Source organism: Bemisia tabaci, chromosome 3, assembly GCF_918797505.1.
Source record: "Bemisia tabaci chromosome 3, PGI_BMITA_v3".
NCBI classification, from domain to species: Eukaryota; Metazoa; Arthropoda; class Insecta; order Hemiptera; family Aleyrodidae; genus Bemisia; species Bemisia tabaci.
Genome location: NC_092795.1, coordinates 17,073,253 through 17,098,316, shown reverse-complemented (window position 1 = coordinate 17,098,316; position 25,064 = coordinate 17,073,253). Strand labels below are relative to the sequence as shown.

General features: G+C 40.2%; 1 protein-coding gene across 4 annotated transcripts in view; it reads right to left on the bottom strand.

The window, feature by feature from the left end:
* Positions 1 to 25,064, bottom strand: part of LOC109044236 (UNC93-like protein) — a 122,538-nt gene that overhangs the window by 61,550 nt on the left and 35,924 nt on the right. Inside the window, exons 1-2 of one of the 4 annotated variants that reach the window (XM_019061832.2) lie at positions 23,201 to 23,525; positions 6,718 to 7,018 (exon numbers count right to left, since the gene is read on the bottom strand). The exons of 1 other annotated variant lie outside the window; for it this stretch is intronic. In XM_019061832.2, coding sequence (XP_018917377.2) covers positions 6,718 to 6,760 — 43 coding nt within the window. In that variant the 5' untranslated portion in view covers positions 6,761 to 7,018; positions 23,201 to 23,525. Of the gene's footprint in view, positions 1 to 6,717; positions 7,019 to 17,378; positions 17,401 to 23,200; positions 23,526 to 25,064 lie in introns of those variants that run through there. 2 more of the 4 variants (XM_019061834.2, XM_019061833.2) reach the window with 2 other exon arrangements.

Sequence of the window (25,064 nt, the reverse complement as noted above, 5' to 3'; positions counted from 1 at the left end):
AAAATGAATTAATAGAAATCCGAAAATGTTGAGAGGAAAACAGAGGATCTCCTTTCCCCTTCATTCCTGGGGCACCTTTTTAGCTTTCTAACAAAAGAAAATGACAAGGGGGAAAAATATGAGAGAAAAATATAAATCAAATACACATCAATCAACACAAATCATGTATTATCCGAGCCTTCCTAATTAAGGGCCCCGCGAGTCACCATTGTACACTGCCTTTATTTATACTTAGGTATCTAATGGAGCTTCTTCGGCTTAATGATTGCTGCTGAAGCTCATATTACCTCAATTTTCTCTATTAACTTCTAATTTTCCGAAGAAATTAAACATAAAAAAAAAGAAAAATCGATGTAAAAAAACGTGAGTTTTTGGGAAATAGTTAGAAGATAGAAAAGAATTTAGGCAATTTTTTACTTTAGCATCAAGTAGTAGATGAAAAATGCTCCATTAGGCTCCAACTTGATATAATTTTCCCGTCTTTTCAGACGCAAAACAAACGGATTAGTATCATATGCGTCGACTAGGACATTTGAGAGGAAAACCCCGTTATCTAAAACAACGTGGACATTTTTTTAACCACGCAAGGCATGTTTTCTCGTGTATTTTTGTCTCCTGGATTCGAAAATGACCTTGGTTTCTCTTTACCATGCACCAGTTTTCCGGAAAATCACATTTCCCGAAAAGTCCATTTTAAGTGGAAAATCTCAATTTTCCGGAAAATCGGTGGGTGTAGGAAAAAAACCAAGGTCATTTCCGGACTCAGCACTAAAAATTACATATAGATCACCTATCAAATGCCCGGTGTTTATTTGCCACAGACCTGTGAAATTCGAATTCTCTCGAGCCACCATTTTATGAACTTCACTTTTTCAAAATCATTTAAGCTTTATTCCCAAAAGGGCACTTTGGAGCAGCCAATTTTTCTTGATAATGAATCTTCAGGGATCAGTTAACACTGCTATACAAAGGTTTCCCTGAAATACGCTGAAATAGCTAGTTAAAAGTCTAGCTATATTATTATTTTTACGGTATTGAGAAGGGTACTTTTAAGCAAGAATACCGCTTATAAAAATAGCGATATTTTAACTTGTTATTAGTGAAATATATTCTACTTAAGGAGGAAGACAAGCTACTTTAGTCAGAAATTGTCAGAAATCTATCGGAGGGAAATGCCAACAGGCGAACGTTTTGTCCCGAGTGAGGCAACATTTTTCGAGTGCCGCCTGAGCCACTTTAGGAGGCTGTGTGCGTTAAACTGGGGTTAAAAAATTGAAAACCAATACCTGTATCATAAAATATAACTCTTTGGGAAGACATTTACATCAATGAAATGACTATTTGTGAGAATCGCCCATGTCCGACTTTTTGCAGGTTTCGATCCACCGTGCTGCGCCCCCTCCCCCTCTTTGAGATTCTTATATTTTTGAGGTCATAAATGCGTTAAGTTTTAGAGATTTTGAGGGGGAAGGTATTTATGATCAAATCGGCGCAGAGCCGTCGCCAAAGTTTAAAAAAATTGATGATTTTTCCAAAGATTCAGTGGTAGGGTCGTAGTTTTGATGAGGTGTAGTTATAGGAAACTTTAAATAGAAAAAAATGTATTTTTCTGACCCAATAAATATCCTCTTGCAGTCCGGTGGTTAAATCAGGGGACGCGCACCCTATGACAGGGAAGGCAAGACATTGATTTAACATCCTAGGCTGCTGAAAAATCGTATGACATACCTATCAGCCCCAAGGAATTGCAACCTGAGAATGCGTAATCAACATCTTAGGTCTTTCTTAACTCATCTAAGGATGTAAAACTAACTGTACAAGGTGTGACATACAACATTTCAACATCTCAATATGATAAATCAGCATCGTTTTTTAAGCCTATAAAATGTGATCGTAGAATGTATGTGGCAGGCCGGAAAGCTCTACTCTTTGATTGCAAATGGCTCGAAAGTTATTCAACCATTCCGGGATTTTTATCACACCTTTTACGTCTGTCCTAGATTTCGCAGAGACAGCTTTTGCATGTGGGCTGTCTGGAACTGATTTATATACAGGCCCTTTGAGTGTTACGTAACGTAACTAGAGAAGCCACTGTCAACATATAACAGTCCATTAAAGAAACGCTCGTATGAAAAGTCAAGAAAGGGGGTCAACAAATCGGAAAACCCCGTTATGTAATACTTGGACGACTCCTCTGCCGTGCTAAGGAAGAACGCCGTATGAACCCTCAAGCGTTGCCAGATTTCCTCAGATAAAACACGAATTTCCTGGTAAACTGATGAATATTTTTCTTCCAATTTTTCAGAAATTTTGTTCGCGATTTCATCTAAAGTTCCCGAAAATCTCAAGAAAAATATTCATAGCTATCCTCGAAATTGAACATTTCATCGAAGGAAATGTGGCAACTCTCAAATGTTCATACGACGTTTTTCCTTAGCACGGCAGTCCTCACGTACCACTTCTGTATTATGGCACTGCGCCTCTGCTTTACTCTACCTCCATCATAGTTCAAGCGAAGTTGATTCCTGCAGCTGTCTTTTATGCAAATAACCGTTGTTGTGATTAATTTTATTTTAAAACTAAGTACCTTGAACTCAGCTAGTAGTCATTAGCTTATCTTGTGTACTTTCTGAGCAGAGTAAGTGTCCATGTAATTTTCTGGAACCAGGTCATACTGCTGTCTCAAGGATGCACCTACCATCGACGAAACTAAAAACTCTTTCCTTCTGATGGCTGTAGAGATCGTAATTACGATAAGATTTTTGACCCTTCAAATTTTTAATTTTAAATTTATTATCTCAAGAAAAGTTTACTGGAAAAAGGACAATAATCCACGGAGGTAAAATTTACATCAAAGTAATTTTTGCTAAGTTGGATAGAAAAATTAATTTCGATGTGGAACTCTCTCAAATCATCCTCCTAAAGAATGAGTTGTGAGTGGTAGAGTTGATTGCTGTGCCAATAAAAGACGTTTAGTGCTCTGAATGTAGCATATTATAGTTTTAAAGGGCCTTCTCTTGAAACTACGCTTTCTGAACTGCAAACTTTAAACCCCTGAAACTCCGATTTCGATTGGCTCTTTTAGAAATCATTTATTCCAAACTGTTTATTGAACACCACTATATGAGACTGTGCAGCGTTCATAATTCGATATGAGTTTTTGTGCTTTAAAGTCTCACTTTCCGTTGACAACGTTGACAAACACGGTGCGGTCGGCGTCAAACTCATATCAGCGCCTGCAAGACTGCATAAATACTTCACGCATTGCGCCAAACAGTGCGGTCGGTCTTAAACGCATATTAGCGCCTACAAGACTGCATAAATACTTCTCGCATTGCACCAACCGCACTGCAAGAGTTATTTGCGATGACTCTTCGACTACGGGTACAGGCACATTGCCGCTAACTGGATTGAAATCGCATCACACCGTGAAGATGACTCGACACTCGACTGCGCGCCGCAAAACTGAGACCACCACAAACTTTAAACCCCTAAAACTCCGATTTCGTTCGGCTCTTTTAGAAGTCATTTATTCCAAACTGTTTATTGAACACCACTATGTAAGACTGTGCAGCGTTCATAATTCGATATGAGTTTTTGGGCTTTAAAGTCTCACTTTCCGTTGACAATTGCCGTTGATATCTTCAATTTTCGAATTGTGACTCGCAAGCTTATACTTTTACTACGACGCGACTTAGAGGACCCGTTAGCGTCCTTGCGGGCCTGACCCTTTACTGCTGTGCCAAGGAAGAACGCCGTATGAACTATCGAGAGTTACCAAATTTCCTACAATAAAATGTTTATTTTGGAGGAAAATTGTGAATATTTGTCCTTATATTTTCAGACACTTTAGATCAAATTACAAACAACATTATCTGAGAAATTGGCATGCAGAAAAATATTCAAAAATTTCCTGAAAATTAGTGATTTGCCAGAGGAAATTTGGCAACGCCTGAGGGTTCATACGGCGTTTTTTCTTAGCACGGCAGTGTAGTAGTTGAAGGAGAGCTCACCTTCCTACCCAAGCACCCAAACCAGTTCAAACGACAATTTTTGGATCCCAGAGAATTTTATGACTGCCTCAGGCGGCAGAGGTAATTAGAAATGGATCCTCAAAAATCCATACTCTCCCTGAATATACTGAATATTTTTCCGGTGAGAGATACATTTTCTAGTGTACGTACATCAAGACAGCCATAGATTGACATGGTCAGCCAAAGTATCTTCACAAAGAGAGTGGAGGACCCATTTCTAATCAACTGACAATGAGCCGTCTTAGGCTTAATGGAGCTCTTGGAGACTTGCCGCATTTAAACACATTTCCAGAACTTTTCCCTGTAACTTCAGTTCCAAATGATAACTACAGCATAGCTGAGAACTCCCCGTGGGGCGAGTGAATTATGCAGACATAAATTAATTGATGAATGCGCAACATTCTTTAAGCTCATCCTGCGCAATTATGGACCGGTTCGCGAATGTCACATGCAGTTTTGCCGTTTCTGAGTGCATATTACCGATTTTCCCAAAAGAGCCAAGTAACATGAACGAATTTTGGGTAATAAGTGGCAACATTGATCTCATAAATTGAAGCTTGTCATCGTGGCAAACGGAGATATTTGGACTTTTTTTATAAACGCATAACGAGCCTTGACACATTCGCAAATCAATGCTTATTGAGATGATTCGTTCCTGAATTCAAGCCAAATATTATTAATGTAATGTCATTAATTGCTTTTGATCGTAAATTTTTTAAGTTGTCAAAAGTGTACATTCAGGGTTCAACAACGTTCAATTTTCCAACGCTTCAAAAAAAATTATCCAACTTTAAGTATCGAAAAATGAACGTTTAAACGAAAAATGGGACTGCTGAAATTTGCTTTAAATTTTCTTAACGATTTAACAAAATTTCCCTACTTTTCGTCGTATTACTAAAATCCGTTAAGTTATACGAAAATAAATTAATAGGTAAAATTTTGAAACTTTGCGATGCAGTCAAGCCTCTCTGGTCCTTACCTTTTCGCGCATTTCAACTTATTTCACTCTCCCATAAATTATGATCGACCAGCTGGAAGACGAACAAAACAAGAGTCCTTGCAAATAGAGTAACGCGACTAAAATCTTGTTAACAAAGTTTTAATCACCAGCTGAGCAAACCGCGCGGTGTGGTGCGAAAAATGAGAGGCTTCTAACTAAATGATAAGTGGGCATATTATTGAGGTGGATTGCTATTCCTACACGGCACGGTAGATCGAGTTAGTCAGAGAGGTCGGACATGGAATTGTTGACTGAAACTGCAAATTTTGATGTTTAATTCGTCACATTTTAAATTTTAAGGGGTGCTTCAAGAAGACGATTTCACGACGGAACCAATGGACTCACTTTCAGAGCCTCAAAGTTATGTATAAACGGAGTTATAAGCGTTTAAAGTTTCCAGATTTTGTCCGATCTGTCCTATTGACTCGATCCACTGTGCGCGGTCAGGTGTGATTTCGCGAGAAACCAACTGCTCCCACCGCAAAACACAGTTTTCACGTAGATGTAGACCAGCCAGCGTATAATTATTTACTATGTTTCTGCCTTATGAAGCAAAATTAAATAGGATAGTGGGTTGGGCAAAAACGGAGGAAGTACGTTTCAACTATCCACTATACAAGCGGAAAAGGTGTACTTATCAATAAGCCCGAAAATCTATTTAACAGTGAACTCATCAGAGAACTAATCTATTTAACAGTAATCTAGTGAACAATCAGTTCTAGTGTTATTTTATAAATTATTGGCTCTAATACTGTTAAATACGTACTTAAATTGATTAAAGCCTCCTTAATAAAATGCATGTAAAATATGCGTATAATGGTTTTTCTTTGACAGCTATGCATTTATACAAAAAGTTTATACTATTGTTGTATCAACTGTTTTGTCTAAAGCAATCTCTACAGCAACGACCATGTTTGCGTCTATCCATAGGTCTATGCCTAATCCGTTTTTATGGCTCTATGTCTATTTCTTATTTTATGTCAGAATTTGCTTTGCAAAGCCCATATGCGAAACGCCCGTTTCGATATTAGGGTTGCTCGTATTTCGCTTGTATTTTTGCTCAATGATTAAAATAGCTTCTTCATAAACAATATCAGCAAAATAAGTCCGGCAAATTAGGAGTTTTCAACATTTCTTCTCTCTAGAAGCTCCTCAATTGGACTGCATTTTGCAATTTGGAACTATACATTCTGGCTCTTCTGGAAAAACACTTATGTGCATATGGAAACTAATGGCACTTACGTTGTTTTTAAACCGGACTAGAATGTATAGTTCCAAATTGCAAAATGTAGTCCAATTAGCGCGGGGACAGAAACATCTATCGCAGTATCACGCCCAAGCACCAAACGCTCCATTACAAATCGCGCTGCTGAGGACTCAGGATGTGGAAAAATCCAGAGCGCCTTCAATTTGCGCGCATGCAACACGGACATCCATTGAGTACGTATAGTTGTATCCAATATTTACATGTCATGCCATGTCACGTCGCGACTCTCTGGCTCTTTTGAGTGAGAAAAAAACGGGCTGTCATACTACTTCGACTATTTTTACCTTTAATTTGATTTAAAAAATAAAAAAGTAATAAAATATCATTGTGAATGAAATGAGTTTGTGCAATGTTACCTTGATATTTGTGGAGAACTGTACAAAAGAAAAATGTTAACTGAGAGAAATTAATGTTACCTGAGAGGAATATATTTTGTAGCGAACATCTGCGAGGCTCCATCTTGGAACAATTTTTCTGTCAGCACGAATCACTGTTAACTCCAGGACAGCATAAAGCTGATTAAATTCCGATGAATATTTCAGAATATTCTTCACACAAACGCGTTTTTTCGCGTTTAATTTTGCCGGGAAAGTTCTGTTCAACCACTATCAGCTCACTCGCGAAAAGTTCTTCATTCCGCACTTTAACATTCAACTGAATAACATAGAATTGGATCAGAACCGACACTATGATAATTTGCTAAGATGGGTACTGTCTCTGAAAAGAAAACGGATAGAGTTGATTATTGAGGGGTAACTTAGTCAAGTAGGTAACTTTGGGTTTTTTTTCGGGACATTTTTTTTAAGACCGTTTCTTCTACACCAGATTAAAAACTAAATTTTGGTTTACGACAAATCAGTGCAATCCATCATTCTATCAAATTATTATTTTAAAATTCCTCTTCAACGCCAACTGGAAACGAGGCGAACAGCACCCCGGTTCGAGAGCCTTTATACTGAAAATTACGAGAAGGACTGACGAAATACAAACGAAGATTCTGAGGAGAAAATCGATGAGATAGATTCAGATATAACATTTTTAAACTCGATCATACATATTTTTGATGATCTGTGCATGAATTATCAATAGAAGTAGACTATCAGATGACCAATGGGTTCAGAGACGACCGAGTTTATAATTTCCACGACATCTTTGACAATATGTATCACTCCAAGTCAAAAAGTTTGCTTTTTTGGGATAATTTCTGCAAAATTGTCGACAACCAAATTCAACGCAATAGATAACTCTGTCCGCAGCTCAACAAAACCCGTCACATATGAAAGAGGATCACTCTTCAAAATTTTTCAAAACCAGCCACGAAATAACGCTTAATTTCTCCCGTATAGGGATCGTCCATAAATGACGCTAGGCACTTTTTCAATTTTTCAACCCTACCTATTCCCTCCGACACTTCTCTTCTCCCTCTCCTATCATCGTATAAACATTTTTTTCATGGTGGGCTAAACCTCCCTCCCTCCCCCTAAGCAACTGACTTCATTCATGAACGACTCTCTATCAACATGCGGGCGCAGACTCTTCACCACTCCTCACAGACCTCCAGCCGGAAGCGATAGTCGAGAGCTAGCCGGCCGTTACGTATACCAATGTACTAGTGCAAAATTACTACCGTATGGCGAAGTCGTTAAATGATGATATTTCTCACATAAAATGGTCAAGGTCACAGCTTGAATGGCATGACGAAAATCGCGTCGTTCATTTTTATTCGCACCGTCGAATCCCGGAACGTATTTCCCCAACATTACAGCGCCAGAGTAATTTTTTGCTGATTTTATAGTTTAGTCAACTTAAAAATAGCTGACGCAAAAATTGGCCTATTTTTAAACCAACAGTAATAAGTAAAAATTTAGAATCAATCCAATAAGGTCCATCACACTATACCAACGAAGAAACGTATAGACGGCACCATGGAAAATTCTCTCGATTAAGAACACAATAATTTGTTTAAAAATATAAGTCTAGGCCTTGCGACATTTATCGTACTATTGGTAAGTTTCAAACTTCAATATCAAGAAATGCCACCGGAAATAGTCCTGTATCGATCGACTACGAATACATTCCAACTTTGAAAAAGTTTCGTCCGCAAATTTTCACTTCACGTTAAAACACTAATGGGCGGTTCCTAACTGAAAATTTCACTAATTTTTTCTCCGGTTACCTGCAAAATTCTAGACTCAAACTGCACAGATATGTGCTAGTAAAGAGGTGAATTTGATCAATTTTGCAGCTTTCAAATGGGGTTACATTCTGCCGTGCTAAGGAAGAACGCCGTTTGAACATTTGAGAGTTGCCAAATTTCATCAGATAAAACATGTATATCTTCGATGAAATTTGTGTATATTTTTTCTTCTTTTCAGATATTTTAGATCAAATACCAAATAAAATTGCCTGGACAATTTGAAGAAAATTGTTCCCAATTTTCCCGGTAAATACTTTTTTCTTTAAAGAGATATGGCGACGTCTGGAGGACCATACGGTCTTCTTCCTTCGCAAGGCGAATTCCTTGCTGGGAAATGGCGTTACCACCTTCTTAATACTAAATTTTTAATGTAACTACATTTTAATGCCAAATTTGGCTGGCTAAGCTGCATAGAACATGGTAATTGATCAACAAAATCGAGCAACGAGCAAACGTTTGCTTTGTTTCTTGTAAGTTTTTTTTTTTTTTTTTTTTTTTTTTTTTTTTTTTTTAGTCGTCAAAATAGGGGGAGTTTTTTAGGATTGGGACAGGGTGGCTGCCGCCTCCTGCTAGAATTATTTCTCATCTCCATGTAGTTTGAAATATTACTTGCTTAATTCATTTTTGGCTAGAAGCTCGATTTTTTAAAATCAATTACCATGTTAAGGTAACCTTGCTAATTTCAATTTTAGCGTTTAGAGCTAAAATTGCTTCCGTGCGGATCTTATCTGTTGGGTTCTAGAACAATTCACGTTCCGAACTTACTTGCGTGCCTCCTTAAATCGGTGCTTGACCCATGTTCAGGGAAGACTCGGAGCGGGAATGCAGTGGCGTGGCAAGAATTGCGATATATCGATCGTTATACCATTTAAACCTATGGAAAAGGATCGATAAACAAGGTGTTCGCAGCGAACACCTTAATAATCGATTCTTTGCCATAGGTTTAAATGGCATAACAATCGATACATCGCAATTCACGCCACGCCACTGAGCGGGATGTCTACCTAATAGATAGATTAGTTTCGGTGATCAGTACGGGCGAAGGCAGGTTGAGACAAGGAGAGAATAGAGCCGAAACAAAGCCCTCAGTCAACTTTTTCACAGATCATCACCGCGGCGTTGTTCATGTCTGGCGAGGATTTTGCACGGATGACCTACGATAAGCCGTGGCGATTCGGCAAATTTAGTTGAATATTCATGACCTATCTTTTCCTTTCAGTTAATCCAGATTTTCGGGAGGTGGCCGAAACTTTCTTAAGCCGCCGCATATTCACCAATTTTTGGCGAGACCCTCTGCAGAGTGCTTTTTCTTGTAAGCACGGTGAAAAGTGTAACGTAACTTTTTCGCAAAGGGCACAAATCATGTTTGGACTGCATTTTAAAATGTCTTCCTAAAATGTGCATTTTAGAAGATCCTTGATTGGGTTTCTCCTGGGAGAAGACGCAGAGGGCGCCCAATGAAAGGTTGGAGGGAGGGAATTGAAGCGGAAATGTTAAGGTGCTCAATGCCCCAAGATTTGTGGTTTGAAAGAGAGCAGTGGAGGTTAGGAGTCGCAGAGCGCGAGGGAGTGCTGTAAAGCGACTTATATGTATATATGTATTTTAAAATGTGGAACTAAAATTTCTGGCTCAATTTAGAAAAAACGTATTTACCAGTCAGTTAACGGAGTCAAAAATTTTTTCAAAAAGAGCGGGTTTCGTCTTTGCCTGATGATATACTATAGTCGGAACTCATCAAAAGAGACATAAGTATCCGCCATTTTTTAGAAACGACTTATATTATGTGTAGCTTTTGGGAACGCTGTCTTTCGCTTTATTTCTTTCCGATAAATACTGTCAAATTGATGAGCGACGTGTTGAGTAGTTGCCGAAAAAATTGCCAAATCATTTCTTGATGTGTCAAAAAGAATGACCGACCAAGATAAGTTTTGATACCCGAAAGGAACTTTTACACTATTTGGAGTACTTGAATGGAGTTTGTCGGTTGGAAACCGATCATTTTTACCAGTTTCATAGATTTTTAACTTTGTTATTTTTCCTCGTATTGACGGATCCTTTTGAGAATGCATCCATTTATTTCCCCATTTCATAAAAGCTTTCTGCCGATTACAGAGTCTCCTTCACAATTTGTTTCAATTTTTGATATAGCTGTTAAAGACTTATTCTGAAACTTTAAAAAAGTAAGCGAGCAAATTTAGGATACTAACAGGCTGATTTTTGATACTCGACCAACAGACAGTAGAATGACATTGATCGACAAATAGCATTCTATAGTAGGTCTCCGTCGATCAACGTTATTCGACAAAGAAGCCATAAAAATTCAAACATCAACCTGCGGCGTAGCTCAAAGTTCAGCGCCTTATAGCCAAATAAAACAAAACAAAAAAAAACTCGGAGCCACTAAAAATGACCTTTTCTCACAAAAAACTCCTCCCCGTCTCAAAGTCGCTGCGTCTAGTCAAAATCGACATTAAAAAAAATATGTCTCAAAAAGTCGCGAGAAAAAAATCTGATAACCCTAACATTGACATTTGATCAGCGCGGAACTTCCTGATTTTAAGTCGCGACTTTCAGTGCTACGAAGAGAGGACGTGCCTAATCATCGTCCCTAAGCATTATAATACACCTGAAACCTGTCAAAACGACCCGTCTCGTCTATGATTCCTAATCTAGCACCCCCCGCCGCGTTGTCTCAATCAGAACGCGATTTAATTAAAGGAGACTATCAAATGCACAAAATCCTCTCGGATCGGTCCAAATTAATTCCCTTTTCTGAGAGCATCGATTCGTCATCAAATTGTCATCGAGGTATTATTCAAATCACTTAGCGCCTTCAAATTAATGTAACCTCTGCCACAGTGACCCAAAAAGGAAGTTGACGTCCCGATTTTGTGCTCGTCGCATGAGAGTGGTCACCGTGCCACCGAAATTTTCAGCTTAACCATGAGCGCTGGTGGCCAGTTTTTTGTCTTCCTCTTCGGTAGAGGCAAGTTCCCTACATTAGTTTAGCCGAAGTCGTCACATCATGACACACTTAGGTCTCTTATAACCACTTAAAAGTCATCAATCAATCAATATCAAGCAAAAATGGGCAGGTTGGGACGGTGAAAACTTTAAAGTGCCCTTGATAATGCAAATATTATTCAAGAGACTGAAACGTGCATAATCTCGGCTCCAAAATAATTTAGCCTGCTTTCCAAAAGCGAAAACTATAGCATTAAATCGAGTACTATTACTTTATTTTCCCTCGTGTATTGTGTGCGATTGTTCGAAAGTATTCGGAAAAGCAGACGAGTTAGTAGGTAAACCTAACAACCTTATATTGGTTTAAAAATGGGTAACATTAACTAAGTCAAAAAAAGTGTCGTATGAACAAGAACCACCCTACATCTCTATGACAAAAATTGCACCGTTTATCACACTTAGTACGCTTTAAAAGTATGACGGATCGTACCTGTAATTTTATTTTTACCATATTAAAAGAGTATTTTTGAACCAAATTGTTTGTGGTGGCGCCGATTATGTGAGCCCTAAAATTTAGGGGCCGATCAAGTATTACGTAAGGCATTTGATCGACTTTTTTAACATCCATCCCAATGTTTCTGAAAATAACCGAAAAAGCGTGAAAAATTGCAAAAAAATATTTTTAATAGAAATTTCTTTTTTCAAAAGCAGGACAAGGCGAAGCTTCCGTAAAACTGGGTTTCAGCCTCATCCACCCCTTTCACATAAGACTCCGTTTGAAAAGCTTATTGTCAGACCAGCCTCCCCCTCCCTTTCAAGAAGCTTACGCTAGTACTTTACTTCCGTGTACTCAATCCTAGGTCAAATTCTTCCTCCTTAATTAATCTAAGAGTTTGCTTTAGGTATCGTTGTTTTCGAAATCACCCGCTGAATCTCCTTGACTCGTCGCGCGCTCAATTAACCGGCATTTTAGCCGACATTTTTTCGAAGTCGATAGGTCACGACGAAGGGTACATATCTCAAGGGGCAGCGCAAATTGACGGAGCCACTAATTAGTTGCGACGTGCAAACATTCAAACGGTGGCACTGCAGCGACGATTGTGTTTGCTGGCGGCGAAACTGCCTCGTTTTGGAAGAGGACCGTAAGTGGCGTCTATGATGAACCGCGAAACACATAAGAGCATGTGCTAACCATGGCTCATACAGAAATTCACTTACGGCTGTCTTCCGTAACTAGACAGAAAATTGAGTCCTTGGACTCCCGCAGGCCCATGCGGCGCACTTCTCGAGGGTCCTCGCGAAAATTTGCAATATCCCATTATCAATTTGCGGAATACAATGGCCGGCCGTGCGGAATGCCCTAATCTTTGTTTGGTTTTCGCGCCAGGGTCAATGCTGCCGCGACAGGGAAAAAAACGCCGTATGAACATTCGAATGTTGCCAAATTGCCCCCTTTAAATCATTTATTTTTAAAGAGAGTTATGATTGATTTATCCTCGGAATTTTCAATTACTTTACACTTAATCGCCAAAAAAATTCACTGCGAAATTTGCTGACTAATATTTACAATGAAGTCGCATTTTATGGGAGGTAATTTGGCAACGTCTGAAGGTTCATATGGCGTTTTGTCATATTGCGGTAGAATGGAGCTTCTCCGAGCTCCGGTGCTCGAGAAGGCTGCACAGCACGTTGATAAATGGACGTATTTCTGCCAAACGGAACTATGTGCATTATGACGTGAGCCTTGCGATGTAAGTATTCTTATGGGCCTCAGGGCTCATGTCGTAATGCACAAAGGTCCATTTGGCAGAAATACGTCCAAATGAAACGAGAATTCCCCGTATTTTCTGACATTGGCGACCTGTGGCCATGACCGCACCGGCCGGAAAATTGGCATAGTTTTTTCCTCGGTTCCGAAATTTCCGCCGGCATAAAAAAAAAATTGGATGTTAAACTGGGATTAGTCGGCAGTCGCTGATTCCTAGGATTAGAGAGGTTCGGTCCCAAGTTTTTCCGACTTGAAAGACTCCGATCCATTGATTTTTTTTAGTGAATAGTCTGCCTAGATTAGGAGGAGGGGTCAAAGAATACTTTCAGGAATGCGATTCTTTTTGGAACTGCTGGAGTTCTCTCAGTAGGAATAACAGGATGACTGTAGTGATGGAAAAGTTGGGAAACTTTGGAAGTTAAGGGAATACGAAACAAGTCAGAGAAAAACCTCGGAAAAGTCAGGAAAAATGCATTCACGGAAGTGGCGAATTTTCAAGTATAGCATTACATAACTTCAGATCGTGTTCTGGCCGAATCCGAAAATTCTGAAATGTTAAATGTCGAAGTATTTGTCGGGGAAAATTTTGACAAATCGGGAAGTCACCTGGAATGACGTTCTGAATGGGATCCCGGACCTTCAAATTAGAATTTTGGAGGGATCAAATTTGGAGACCAATAAGCCAAAAAAAAAGCCTCTGTCGGTCGAGCCATGGCAATAATTGGGTGCCTCTCTGCTGTACATTGACATTTTTGTGAGTGATTTGACTTTGAACCTTGATGGTATACATCTCACCAAAAAAATCAACTCTAGAGGAGCAGTTTTTTAAAAAAATTATAAAATAAATTTCAAGAAAATTTAAAGTTGGTTGTAAATCGAGAGAAATTCGATACATGGCAAAAAAATTTAGATTCACCTCAAACTTGTGAGCCAGATACAACAAAAATGTCCGCAACAAACGCGTAACAAATAGTACATATCCACTGCACTGTTGCCAAATCGTGCAAAACATTCGGATTCCCAATAGTGACCGACGCGAAACATGTGAATTTTTCGCGAGAGTCGGCACTCGAAACGAGGACGCATCGAGCCGTGACGTAATCAAATCGGATTCGATTCGGTAGAATTTGAAGTTGCATGATCACCATGGAAACACCAAATCCAGCGGATCACCCGCTCTAAACCATGTAACTTCAATTGAATATCCACGTGGTTATGTGGTTTTCAATCAGCACGGTAGAAATACGATAATTAAATAGAAATCTGGCAACCGATTCAAACTGTCCCGCTTGAAACGCGACCCACTCGCGGATGCAACTTTGAAGCTCTCATTAACGTTGCTTCGCGAATCATTTGAGGACGCCGATGCCGATATTTTGAAAGGCGTGATAATCAGTCGACCTGAACGTTGCTGATTTGTATAGAACACTCTGTGATGAGGTGTGGATCGGGCAAGTTTTTTGCTAAAATTGACAACGTTGCCTGTGTTAAGCCCGTTCCGGCAAAAGCCTCCTGCGCCAATCTCGCGTGTCAAATCTTCATCAACGCAGAATGCAAACACTGTCATAGGTACAGGGTTGTCAAGCATGATGAAAATTGAAAATTTTCCTGTCATTTCATCGAGATAACTGTAATTTTCAGAAAAAATTCACCGGTTTTGACCATGTTACCAGCATTTGTAAAAAAAGGAAAATCATTCAGCAGTTTTCCTTAAAATGTCTACATGAGCATCATGGAATGGCAAAGAAAAAGGCAGAATGGCCATAATATCTTTTCGTTTCCTCTTTAAGATTTTAAGTATGTGCGAAATTATTAATACTTTATAACTGGAATCATTGAGAAGAAGTTTTGGAGTTCAGTCATCGAATAAGACTAGTCAAACATTTAAATATTCAGAGAGGACGAGGACGATAATGAATGGGATGCTAACCAAACGAAATCCCTCCTACAAAACAACGAGCCATTTAAAAAACCACGATTATAAAGCAACGCTACTGCAGGAGCAACTGAGAACAACAAAACTTGGACCAATTTAGAACCAAAAGAAGCTTTAACCCATGGCCAAGAAGACCATGGTCACGTTGTTGAGCACCCCTCTGTACAGGGAAATGTTTCAGGAACTAACAGATATGTTGTTTATGGTATGAGTAAACAAGTTTTAATTAAATCCACGTAGTCTCCGAGACAATAGAAATTACACCCCCGTCGTCAAAATAATGAACTACATTTTACAATGAGGAACCACTATCCCTACTTAATTTCAGAAAAAACAGAAAAGCCTCTTGGATCGAGTTGACTGGAACGCACCAAGTCACTTGGGGGGGGGGGGGGGGAGGAGCTGAGAGCAGTGTAAATAGTTGTAAATTAGAGCCTACTAAGAATTTAAGGTCAAGATAAATTAATTTCAACGTAGAACAGTTGATAAACTCTGTCCTCAACATCGAGTTCACGGAAAAGTAAAACTTCGAACTACTTTTTCTTGGTTCAAACTTGTTGCAACTCTGTGCATATCCGTTAAACTCGGTCCATTTGTTTTCATATTAAGGTAGCTGCTTTAATCAATGTGCCTGCAGAAATACTGCAATCGTATAATAATGTCTATTGCAAAATTAAGTTAAAATAATATCTACAAATACGGGAACTTCATCATGTGCGAATACGGAAGTTGGTCGTTAGTTCGCAAATTCGCAGAACGGAAGTAGTGTACCTATTTTCTCCCTCAACCTACATGCCGCGATTCCCAGTCTAATTATATTCAAACAAGAATTACCGACGAGGCGTTAGGGAACAAGGTGACGAACACAGTCACCTAATTGGCGAAATACATCGAAAATTTGCATACGTAACGCGACTACGTGCCGATAAAACACTTTTCTGCATTAACCGGGAGTCATCTCTCGTTTTTGAAAAATGCAGACTCGCGCGCTGTCGTCGCCGTCTGGGTTGGTTGCCTTGCTGGAACTGAACGATTTGGAGAACATAACCCGGAAAATTAAATTATTGACCATTGAAGAGCTTCAGAATTTAAGCACCAACATACATGTTTCCTCATCAAACGTACAGCACTGTGGCCGAATTGAATCCCCAATCTGAATTTTCTGTAATCATCGATTTGCACCCTTGACGAATAATTTGATTCGCATTTTTCTTGGTTTTTTTCCCCCAACAAGCGGGAAATTTGAATTGACTGATACTGATACTGATTCAGGTGTTCAAAACTACCTGAAAAAAGGTCATGACTGCACAACGTTTTTTTTTTTTACATAAGTTTTAAAAAAAGGTTTTTTAACTTATTTAAAAAGTGATTTGAGTAGCGGTATAGCAGCGTAATTGGCAAAGAAATCCGGGACTTAAAATTGCATCATCGGATTTTTGAGAATGTAATAAGTGAATTAGTCTTTGGGTTTTAAATAATTCTTGGTGACATGTTGTCAGTGCAATTTTGATGAGGAGCATGGAGGGACAAAATATTTTACTGACCTCACCCTGATTTTGTCGAAAGAGTAAGTGGGCGCAATAAAAGTTAACCGCAAGTATCAACACAATTAATCGCCCTTTGGTGGTATTCAATGGGCGACCAATTGAGCATTATCTTGCTCTGATTATGATGGACTTGTGAATGACAGGTTGAAAACAAAGTAGCACAATCCCAACTATACTCCTGGCTGATTTTGGCCCCAGATATAAGAGAACACTGGAAAAAAACACATTGGATCTAGAGTCCAGACTCTTAAAAACATCGACAAGAAAAAGTACTCTTGATTCAATCAGAATCTAGCTTAAATCAAGAACCAAGCCTCTTAATTTAAGCGGATTTCGTTTTGATTCAAGCAAAAATCCGATTGAATCAAGAGTATTTTTTCTTGTCAATGTTTTTAAGAGTCTGGACTCTAGATCCAATATGTTTTTTTTCCCAGTATAGTTGTTCTAGCCAGAGGTACGGTTGATCCAACCACACTTTCGGCAGACTCAACCGCACCTCTAACTGGTGCATGTACTCTTAAATTTGGCGCTAAAAGTTGTGTGTAGAAGGAGTGTAGTTAGGATCGTGACACTTTTTTTCCGTGTCTAGGATAGGAGGTGCGAGGTCTGTAGGTAAAATACACTGTCTCTACCGGGAACATGTATGATGATGCTTAAACCCTTACCCTATCTATCGGTCCATCGGTGAAAACGGCGGTCGCGAAGGGGAGAAAATTCGGGGGAAATTCGGCGCGGCACGAGGTGGAAATCGACGCACGGATGCTCGAGGCGTGCGAGCGAAGCTACGAAGCGATCGAACTGAGCCGAAAAGCTGCGGAGCAACGCGATTGGGATGAGACCTTAGGGGTCCAGGGGCACCGCGCGCGGCTACGGCGAGGGGCGCAGAGTAGATGTCCGAGTAGATAAGGCGCCTAGAAAAACGCGAAGGCCGCCGCTGCGCCGCCCGCCGGTAACGCGGACATAATAGCCGAGCCACGCTCATTAGCATAAAAACCGATCAATTTGAAATGTAAAATTTGCCCATTTTCTCTGACGCACCTCACCACTCTTTTTTGTCCCTCGGGTAGAGTGACCACCGCATGCAAGTTTGCAACCGAACATCCACCGCGGTGACGTATGCACAATACGTCGCTAATTGCCATGCCGTCTCGCGAAAATCCCGCCCGGGAACCCGCGCGTCTGTGCGGTGACGCACGTTGAAAAAAAAATTTGGTCGTTTGAACCGTGGTGCACGGAGAAAAAGGCTTCGAGTACACGGAGAAAAAAACCTCGTGCGTGGGACCCGAAGTTTAGGTCATATGGATCTCTGAAGTTTTCGGATTGAGCATCTGAACACTTTGGGTCTAGCTGTCGAGGTTCGGATCACACATCTGAAACCTCAGTTCTTACATCTGAAGTACTTCAGATGTGAGAACCGAAGTTTTTCGGATGTGAAAACCGAAGTACTTCAGATTTAAGAACTGAAGTTTCAGAGATGTGATCCAAACCTCAGCAGCTGGACCTAAGGTGATCAGATGCTCAATCCAAAAACTTCAGAGATCCATATGACCTAAACTTCGGGTCCCACGCACGAAGTTTTTTTCTCCGTGTACGAAGGCTGGACTTCAGTTCGTATGGAACACCAAAGTTTGCGGTACAAGTTACCCGAATTTCCAGTTATGGTAACCGAAGTGTGGTTCAGATAACCGAAGTCTTCGGGTAAGTACAGTTAAGTTACGGTGAGTCTTGATACGGCTAACGAAAACTTGGGGTTCCTGAACTCTGCTTTGGCTCCTGTAACTGAAAACTTCTGTTGAGTGGACCGAAAAGTTTTGGTGTTCCATATAAAATGTGATGATGATGTGATGATTTCCACGAAATGTTCTCCGTGGAAGGTATTCTACATCGGCCGTTAATTTCGGCTTGTTGAACCGAACTCTTAGCTTATGGAACCGAGCCTTCAAATCTTCACCCTTACATCAATCGAACTCTAGAAAAAAAGTTTGGATGCGTGCACCGAAAGTATGCTATTACATGAATACAATGTAGGTAAGTTCACATGAGCCGAATGGCAGGGCCGACGCCTTGCTGAAGTTCATACAATCGAATTTTTTTTAAAAATTACAGCAAAAGAGAACCAATCCGCGCCATAGATAGAATCTAGGAAAGAGGAACTGAAAATGCAGAACTGGTTGCACCCTACTCCTGAGGTGCCCCCCCCCTTTCCCTGAAAATAGGCTTAGTCCTTCTCTGCTAGATTGTAAGTCCGGTCCCTGCAACTCATCTTCCGAACGCCTAGCGAGGCATCACGATTTGGTTGTTACATCCCGTTCTCTGGAGAAGTGAGAGAAAACGAAAACGCCTTCAAATTTGAACACGCAACACGCGCATTTGTGGAACACGAATAGTTGCATCAAGGCGCTACGGTCAACTCGTGATCAGTCTAGTCTTAGTAAGGGATTCCTCCAATTTTTGAATATGCAACATCCACATTCAATATGCTGAACATATGTACAAGGAAAGTAGTTTGAAAAACTCGCAAATTGGTATTTTAAACGTTTGAGAAAAATGAAAAAAAAAATTAGCTGTGAAATTTATTTACATGATTTTGATACTTCTAAGTTTCGTTCAAAATCTAGCAAATAATTCGTCAGAAAGTCGGTCAGTGGGGGACATTCGTCGACTGAGGTATGAAGATTGCAGCTGAAATTAACGCATTTTGACGTAATTTTCAGACTTTAGACTGGCCAGTCCGCGAGCTGGCTGCCCACTTCACGGACAGGACACAAACATCGGTCGGTTCGCGACTGGACAATTTTGCTAACGGGGTATAACATGGGCACCGGTTCGAGAGCAAACGAAAATGTACAACATTCTCCCGAACTTCCGGCTGAAGGCTGCATGGTGAGAGAAAAATCCGCACCGTGGGAAAAGTTGTCTTGTTTTTCTGATAGCATCGTTACAACCTTTGAGTGGTTAGCGCCGGTCACTTAATGGTCTTGCTGTTGCCGGACTCTTCAGATAAATCACTCACCAATCATCAGTCACCATCAGTAAACGGTGCGAACCGACAACCATAGAATTAAAACACAATTAATAAGGTGCTTATTACACCTTTCCTGGCGATTCGCGAGTAGCGACGTCAACACCTCGAACACATGTTCAATCGTACACCGTATTCATAATTCAACGCTTTCAACGGATCTTCAACGATGAATCCCATAGTTTACTCGATCTGGGTTTTCCACCGGAACCGTAACAATGCTAGTTACTTAGCCAGGCCTCGTATTCTAGTTAATTGAAGGTTTCGGTATCTAATTTGTAGAATCTGTTGCGACATTTCTGGGTTTTCCAAGTTTACTCGAAAGTCGAAATTTTCTTATTTTCTCTCTTGAAGCACGGGAGGGAAAAATTAATCGGTTTCTAGTTTTAGTTTTTTGCTGAAACAAAGTAATAAATCGTAGCGAGCAAAACCCAGTAACGATAGGTAATGGAGATTTTCTGGAAATATATAGGTACGAAAGGAAACTTCAACATATTTTACGAGGTCGAAATCTTTCGACAACGAGAGAATTTAATTTAAAGTTACAGGATTATCACGTTTAAAAAAAGAAAGAGAGGAAAAAATGAAATTTCTCATTTCGTAGCGTTAGAATTTTCTTAAGACAAGTCTTGATCACAACTTCTGCGGTTTTTCATGAAATTACACGTATTTTTGTGACAGTTTATTTTACTTGGAGGCCACGCCCTCTAACCGCTTCGCGGTCCAACCCCCCGAAAAGCTTCGCACCACCGGCGTTATGCGTTACGCGTTGGTCTCATGGTTTTATATCATAAAGTAAGATATGCGTCATTTATGTTTCCGTTACAAACGATGACTTCTCAACTTATAATTATGCCCTATCACCTCTAGCCTCTACGCACCAAACGTTCATGATTAATTGCGTGGAGTGATGGTTTTGAGTGGGAGGAACAAATCGAAATATTCTAATTTTTCTCTCCTTTTTTCAAAAATTAAAAATAGTTTATACGATGTTTCAAGACTATAGCGTCCCTTATCCAATCCTCACTATTTTATGAAAAACTCACTCAGTTTTCCCGAGAAAAATTTACGTAGTGTTGTGATTGTTTGCACGGCATACATGTAGATTATTCTCCTTGTTTAAATTTTAAGAGGGTCGGTTTCTCCTTTTTAATTTCATCTACTTAACAACGGGTGTAAAGTGTGGGGGAGGGAGGAATAAAGCTCTAACCTATGACGATGTTATTAGAGCATCAAACAACGTTACCTATTCTGTCGTGCTATACGGAAAAACGCCGTATGAACATTCGAGAGTTGCCAAATTTACCCGAATGAAACATGTATTTTTGAAGAATGTTTATGCGTATTTTTCCTCAAAATTTCGATATTGTATATTAAATTGGGAACAAAATTGCCTGAAAATTGGAAGAAAAATATTCAGAATTTTCCCAGTAAATTTGTTGGTTATTAAAGGAAATATGGCAACACCTGAAGGCTCATACGGCGTTTTTCCTTAGCACGGCAGTAGTGCGAGTAAAATATTTTCCACGGTCATTTCTCGTGTAGGTTTGTTACTTTACACGGCTATTCTACAGGAAAACTTAAAATAAGAATACCACATTCAGTTTCTGGGTCAAAGCATCGCGCACATATGTTGATTCGTCTTGTCTTGCGCTCGAGTTCCCAGTTGTCTAGTTTGAATAGACGAGTGGAAAACAATGCATGCCTGTAGAGATAATTACAATTTTCAAATACAAGCATGCTGTCCCAGTACAAGGAAACATGCAATTTTTCTCAGAGAGGAAATATACGACCTAATGGGCATTTTTTTATGTGAACGTTGAGGTTGAGGCGACACTTTTACAATCATTAATGCGACAGCTTGAAGTCATGATTACTTGAGTGCAAAGTATGAGCGTAACTATATACAATTGGTGATTCGGAATACACAAGGAGATGTAGTTAGTACGCAACTTGTGAACTAGTATCATGAGAATCTACAAATCTTTATGTTGCGGAAAAATTTCAAGAAGAGATAATGATACCTTTCATTCCTCAATTGCTTTTCATCAATGTTTTAGACCGTTAATCCCAACAAATTCATCAAATGCCGAATAACTCACGAACAGAATCAAAGAAAAAATTGATACAGAAAAGAGAGAGCGATTCCAATAAGATGATCTTAAGTTCAGTTTTAACTACAATTTTCAACCTATTCTTTGAAAATCGACACAAAATGAAGACTGACATGAAAGGAAATAGAAGGGAGCTCAATAAAAAAATTGACTCCTTTATTTTTTTGCGTATTAGTAAATAACTAGAAGGAGAACAAGTGGAAAGTAGAATAGAGCATCAGCTCACTTAACTGCATCCTGAACTGTAAGGATAAGGTTGAAGTTTTTTAGAATTTCATAGATAGCCACACATAGTATAATAATTTTGCAGTCCAGATTTCCCCGTAAAATTTTGCGACTGCACCCTTCTTAAATTGTTTCTTATTTGCCCTCAAATCAAAGCAACATTGAGACGAGAACCCTGTCTCCTCAGAGGCAATGTAGAGGGACACTCAGAAGCAAATCCAATACGGTATATTCATTGTATCCTAGCTCTGATGGTAATTGAAGTAATTCTTGTTTTGCACTGAAAGTATGTGAAAATCTCCCGGTTCTTGTTTGTCATACCATTTATATTTAATTCTACCACCACATAAAAGGCAGCCTCCTCAAAGGCAATGGGAAAGGATATCCCTCACAAGAGTGCTTATTGCATCCTGGAATTTCAGAATATGTTCCTTTTTTCTGAGTAATTCCTCGAAAATGAGAAAAAATGTGCAAATCAGATTTTCCCGAAAAATTATTTTTTTTAACCTCGCATGGGAGTCTTCACCTACTATCGGTCCTGAATCGAAATACCATCGCGCATCGATATTTCAGTATTTTTTTCAGAGACAATATAGGTGCGCGACGTGAAGTAGCATCATTAGTATGCTTATTATATCCTGCTCCTGAGAGAAATTTAAGGATGTCGCCAGACGACTCTCTGGTGATTTCTACACTGAAAGTATGATAAACCGCCACTACAATTTATTTTATAGTAACCTAACCTAACCACAGTTTTTTTCCCGTCAAAATGTGAAACCTAACTTTCGTCTCCCTCTTGGTTTTTTCTTGGCCCTACCTGAAAGTATGATAAACCGCCACAACAATTTATTTTACAGTAACCTAACCTAACCACAGTTTCTTCCCCTCAAAATGTGAAACCTAACTTTCCCCTCCCTCTTGGTTTTTTCTTGGCCCTACCTGAAAGTACGAAAAACCGCCACAACAATTTATTTTGTAGTAAACCAACCTAACCTCAGTTTTTTCCTCAAAATGTGAACTTAACCTAACTTTCCCCCTCTTGGTTTTTCCTTGGCCCTACCGTTTACACTCACTCGCAGCACGACGAAAAACCAAGTCTTTTCAGAGACAATACAGCACAGCTCACCAGAGCGCTTAGTGCATCCTGGAATTCCAGGATATGCCCGAGGACTTCCTCGTATTTCGCGTGAAAACACAGCTGGCGGCCTTGTTCACGTGGCGCATGAGGCCGCAGCGCACGACGCCGGAGGGAGCGCGACACGCACAAAGTTCGCGGGGGCGGCAGGAAAGCGCGAGACCGCGAGACGGGGACGGGGACGTGGCGGACGCGACGTCAGGTGGCGAACGTCGGTAGCGATTGATCCGGACTGAAGCACCTGTTCGTGTTCCCGAAACGACGACGACGCGACGAGGCGATACTCCAGAAAAAAACAAAACAAACGCCCGGCAAGACGGAACATTCGCACGGACCCGGAGCATCGCGCAAACTCCGACTGCGGCGTCGCGACGCGACACCTCGAGCGCGCGCGAGCGCGATTTTGCAATCGGCGCCCGCCAATCGCGGCGCGAGGAGCACCGTAATCCCGGGTGTGTTTAGAGGGAAAACAAACGGTGGGAGGGCGGTTAAATTGCGGAAAATTGATTCGGGAGCTGGTCCTCCGGACGGGGGCGCAGGGCTGGCGCTGGAACGCGGGTCCCCAGCGGTCTTGCCAAATTGTGCGGAAAATCCGCATAATTTTTATCGCGTCTTGAGAGGGCGCATTCATACCAATTTTTGACTCTGACTCAAAGTTCATTTGACACTTTGCAGAGAAATGACACGGAGAAAAAGAACTCGTGTGTGGGATCCGAAGTTTAGGTCATATGGATCTCTGAAGTTTTCGGATTGAGCATCTGAACACTTTAGGTCTAGCTGTCGAGGTTCGGATCACACATCTGAAACTTCAGTTCTTGCATCTGAAGCACCTCAGATGTGAGAACCGAAGTTTTTCGGATGTGAAAACCAAAGTACTTCAGATGTAAGAACTGAAGTTTCAGATGTGTGATCCAAACCTCGACAGCTAGACCTAAAGTGTTCAGATGCTCAATCCGAAAACCTCAGAGATCCATATGACCTAAACTTCGGGTCCCACGCACGAAGTTTTTTCCTCCGTGTGCCAGAAGAAAATATGTATAAATGAATTAGAGCAAAAGGAAGTACCTACTTAGATTTTCCGTGCTTCTTAGTTTCTTTACTCCAATTTATTACGTACTTAAATCTGATATTTTGTCCATCTTTTTGAAGGAACTGATTCAGAATTTGAGTGAATTGTGCTATATTATGCATCGCAAAACTACCAACGTTGCTCCCTAGATTAATGGACAGTGACCCTCATTAGTTCTCCTCATTGACTTTTTAGCTGAGCAGAGGCTCAACGGATGCACTTAGCATGGTTAGATTATCAGACGAATTCTTCCTCAAGTTGATCAACACTTAACAGGACGAACATTTCATGAGTATAAGTGGTGGAGCCTCAGGAGCAAAGGTTTCCATCGTCATCAAGAGGCAGTGAGTTAGGACGCGTGAAGTCAATTTCTGATGGGTTCTTATGAAGTCAAAAATCGACGCAAAGATCATGCAAAAAAATCGCTGTAATAAGGAAGTTGAGCATGGCGAGGAATATATGGAATGAGAAGGGGAGTGGGAGGAAGGAATACAGGAATAGGTTGATCAAATACCATTAAAGACCCTTCAGAGTAGTGTGTAACATCCATGGCTATATTTGCCTCCATTATACGGGGTGTCCTTAACTCTATACAAGATGATCCAAAACTCCCGTACCACCCTTATCAACCCTAAAGTTCTTGTTCATTTTCAGGGTGGTTTCTTTAAAATTTTGGAGGTTCCCATTAGTCTTTTCTCTTCACCTAGGAGCACTCGCAAAATTCTCGTCTCAATCTCAATGTGTGCAAATGTCACACGGATGGTGTCTCGAGCTGGCAGTACGGGG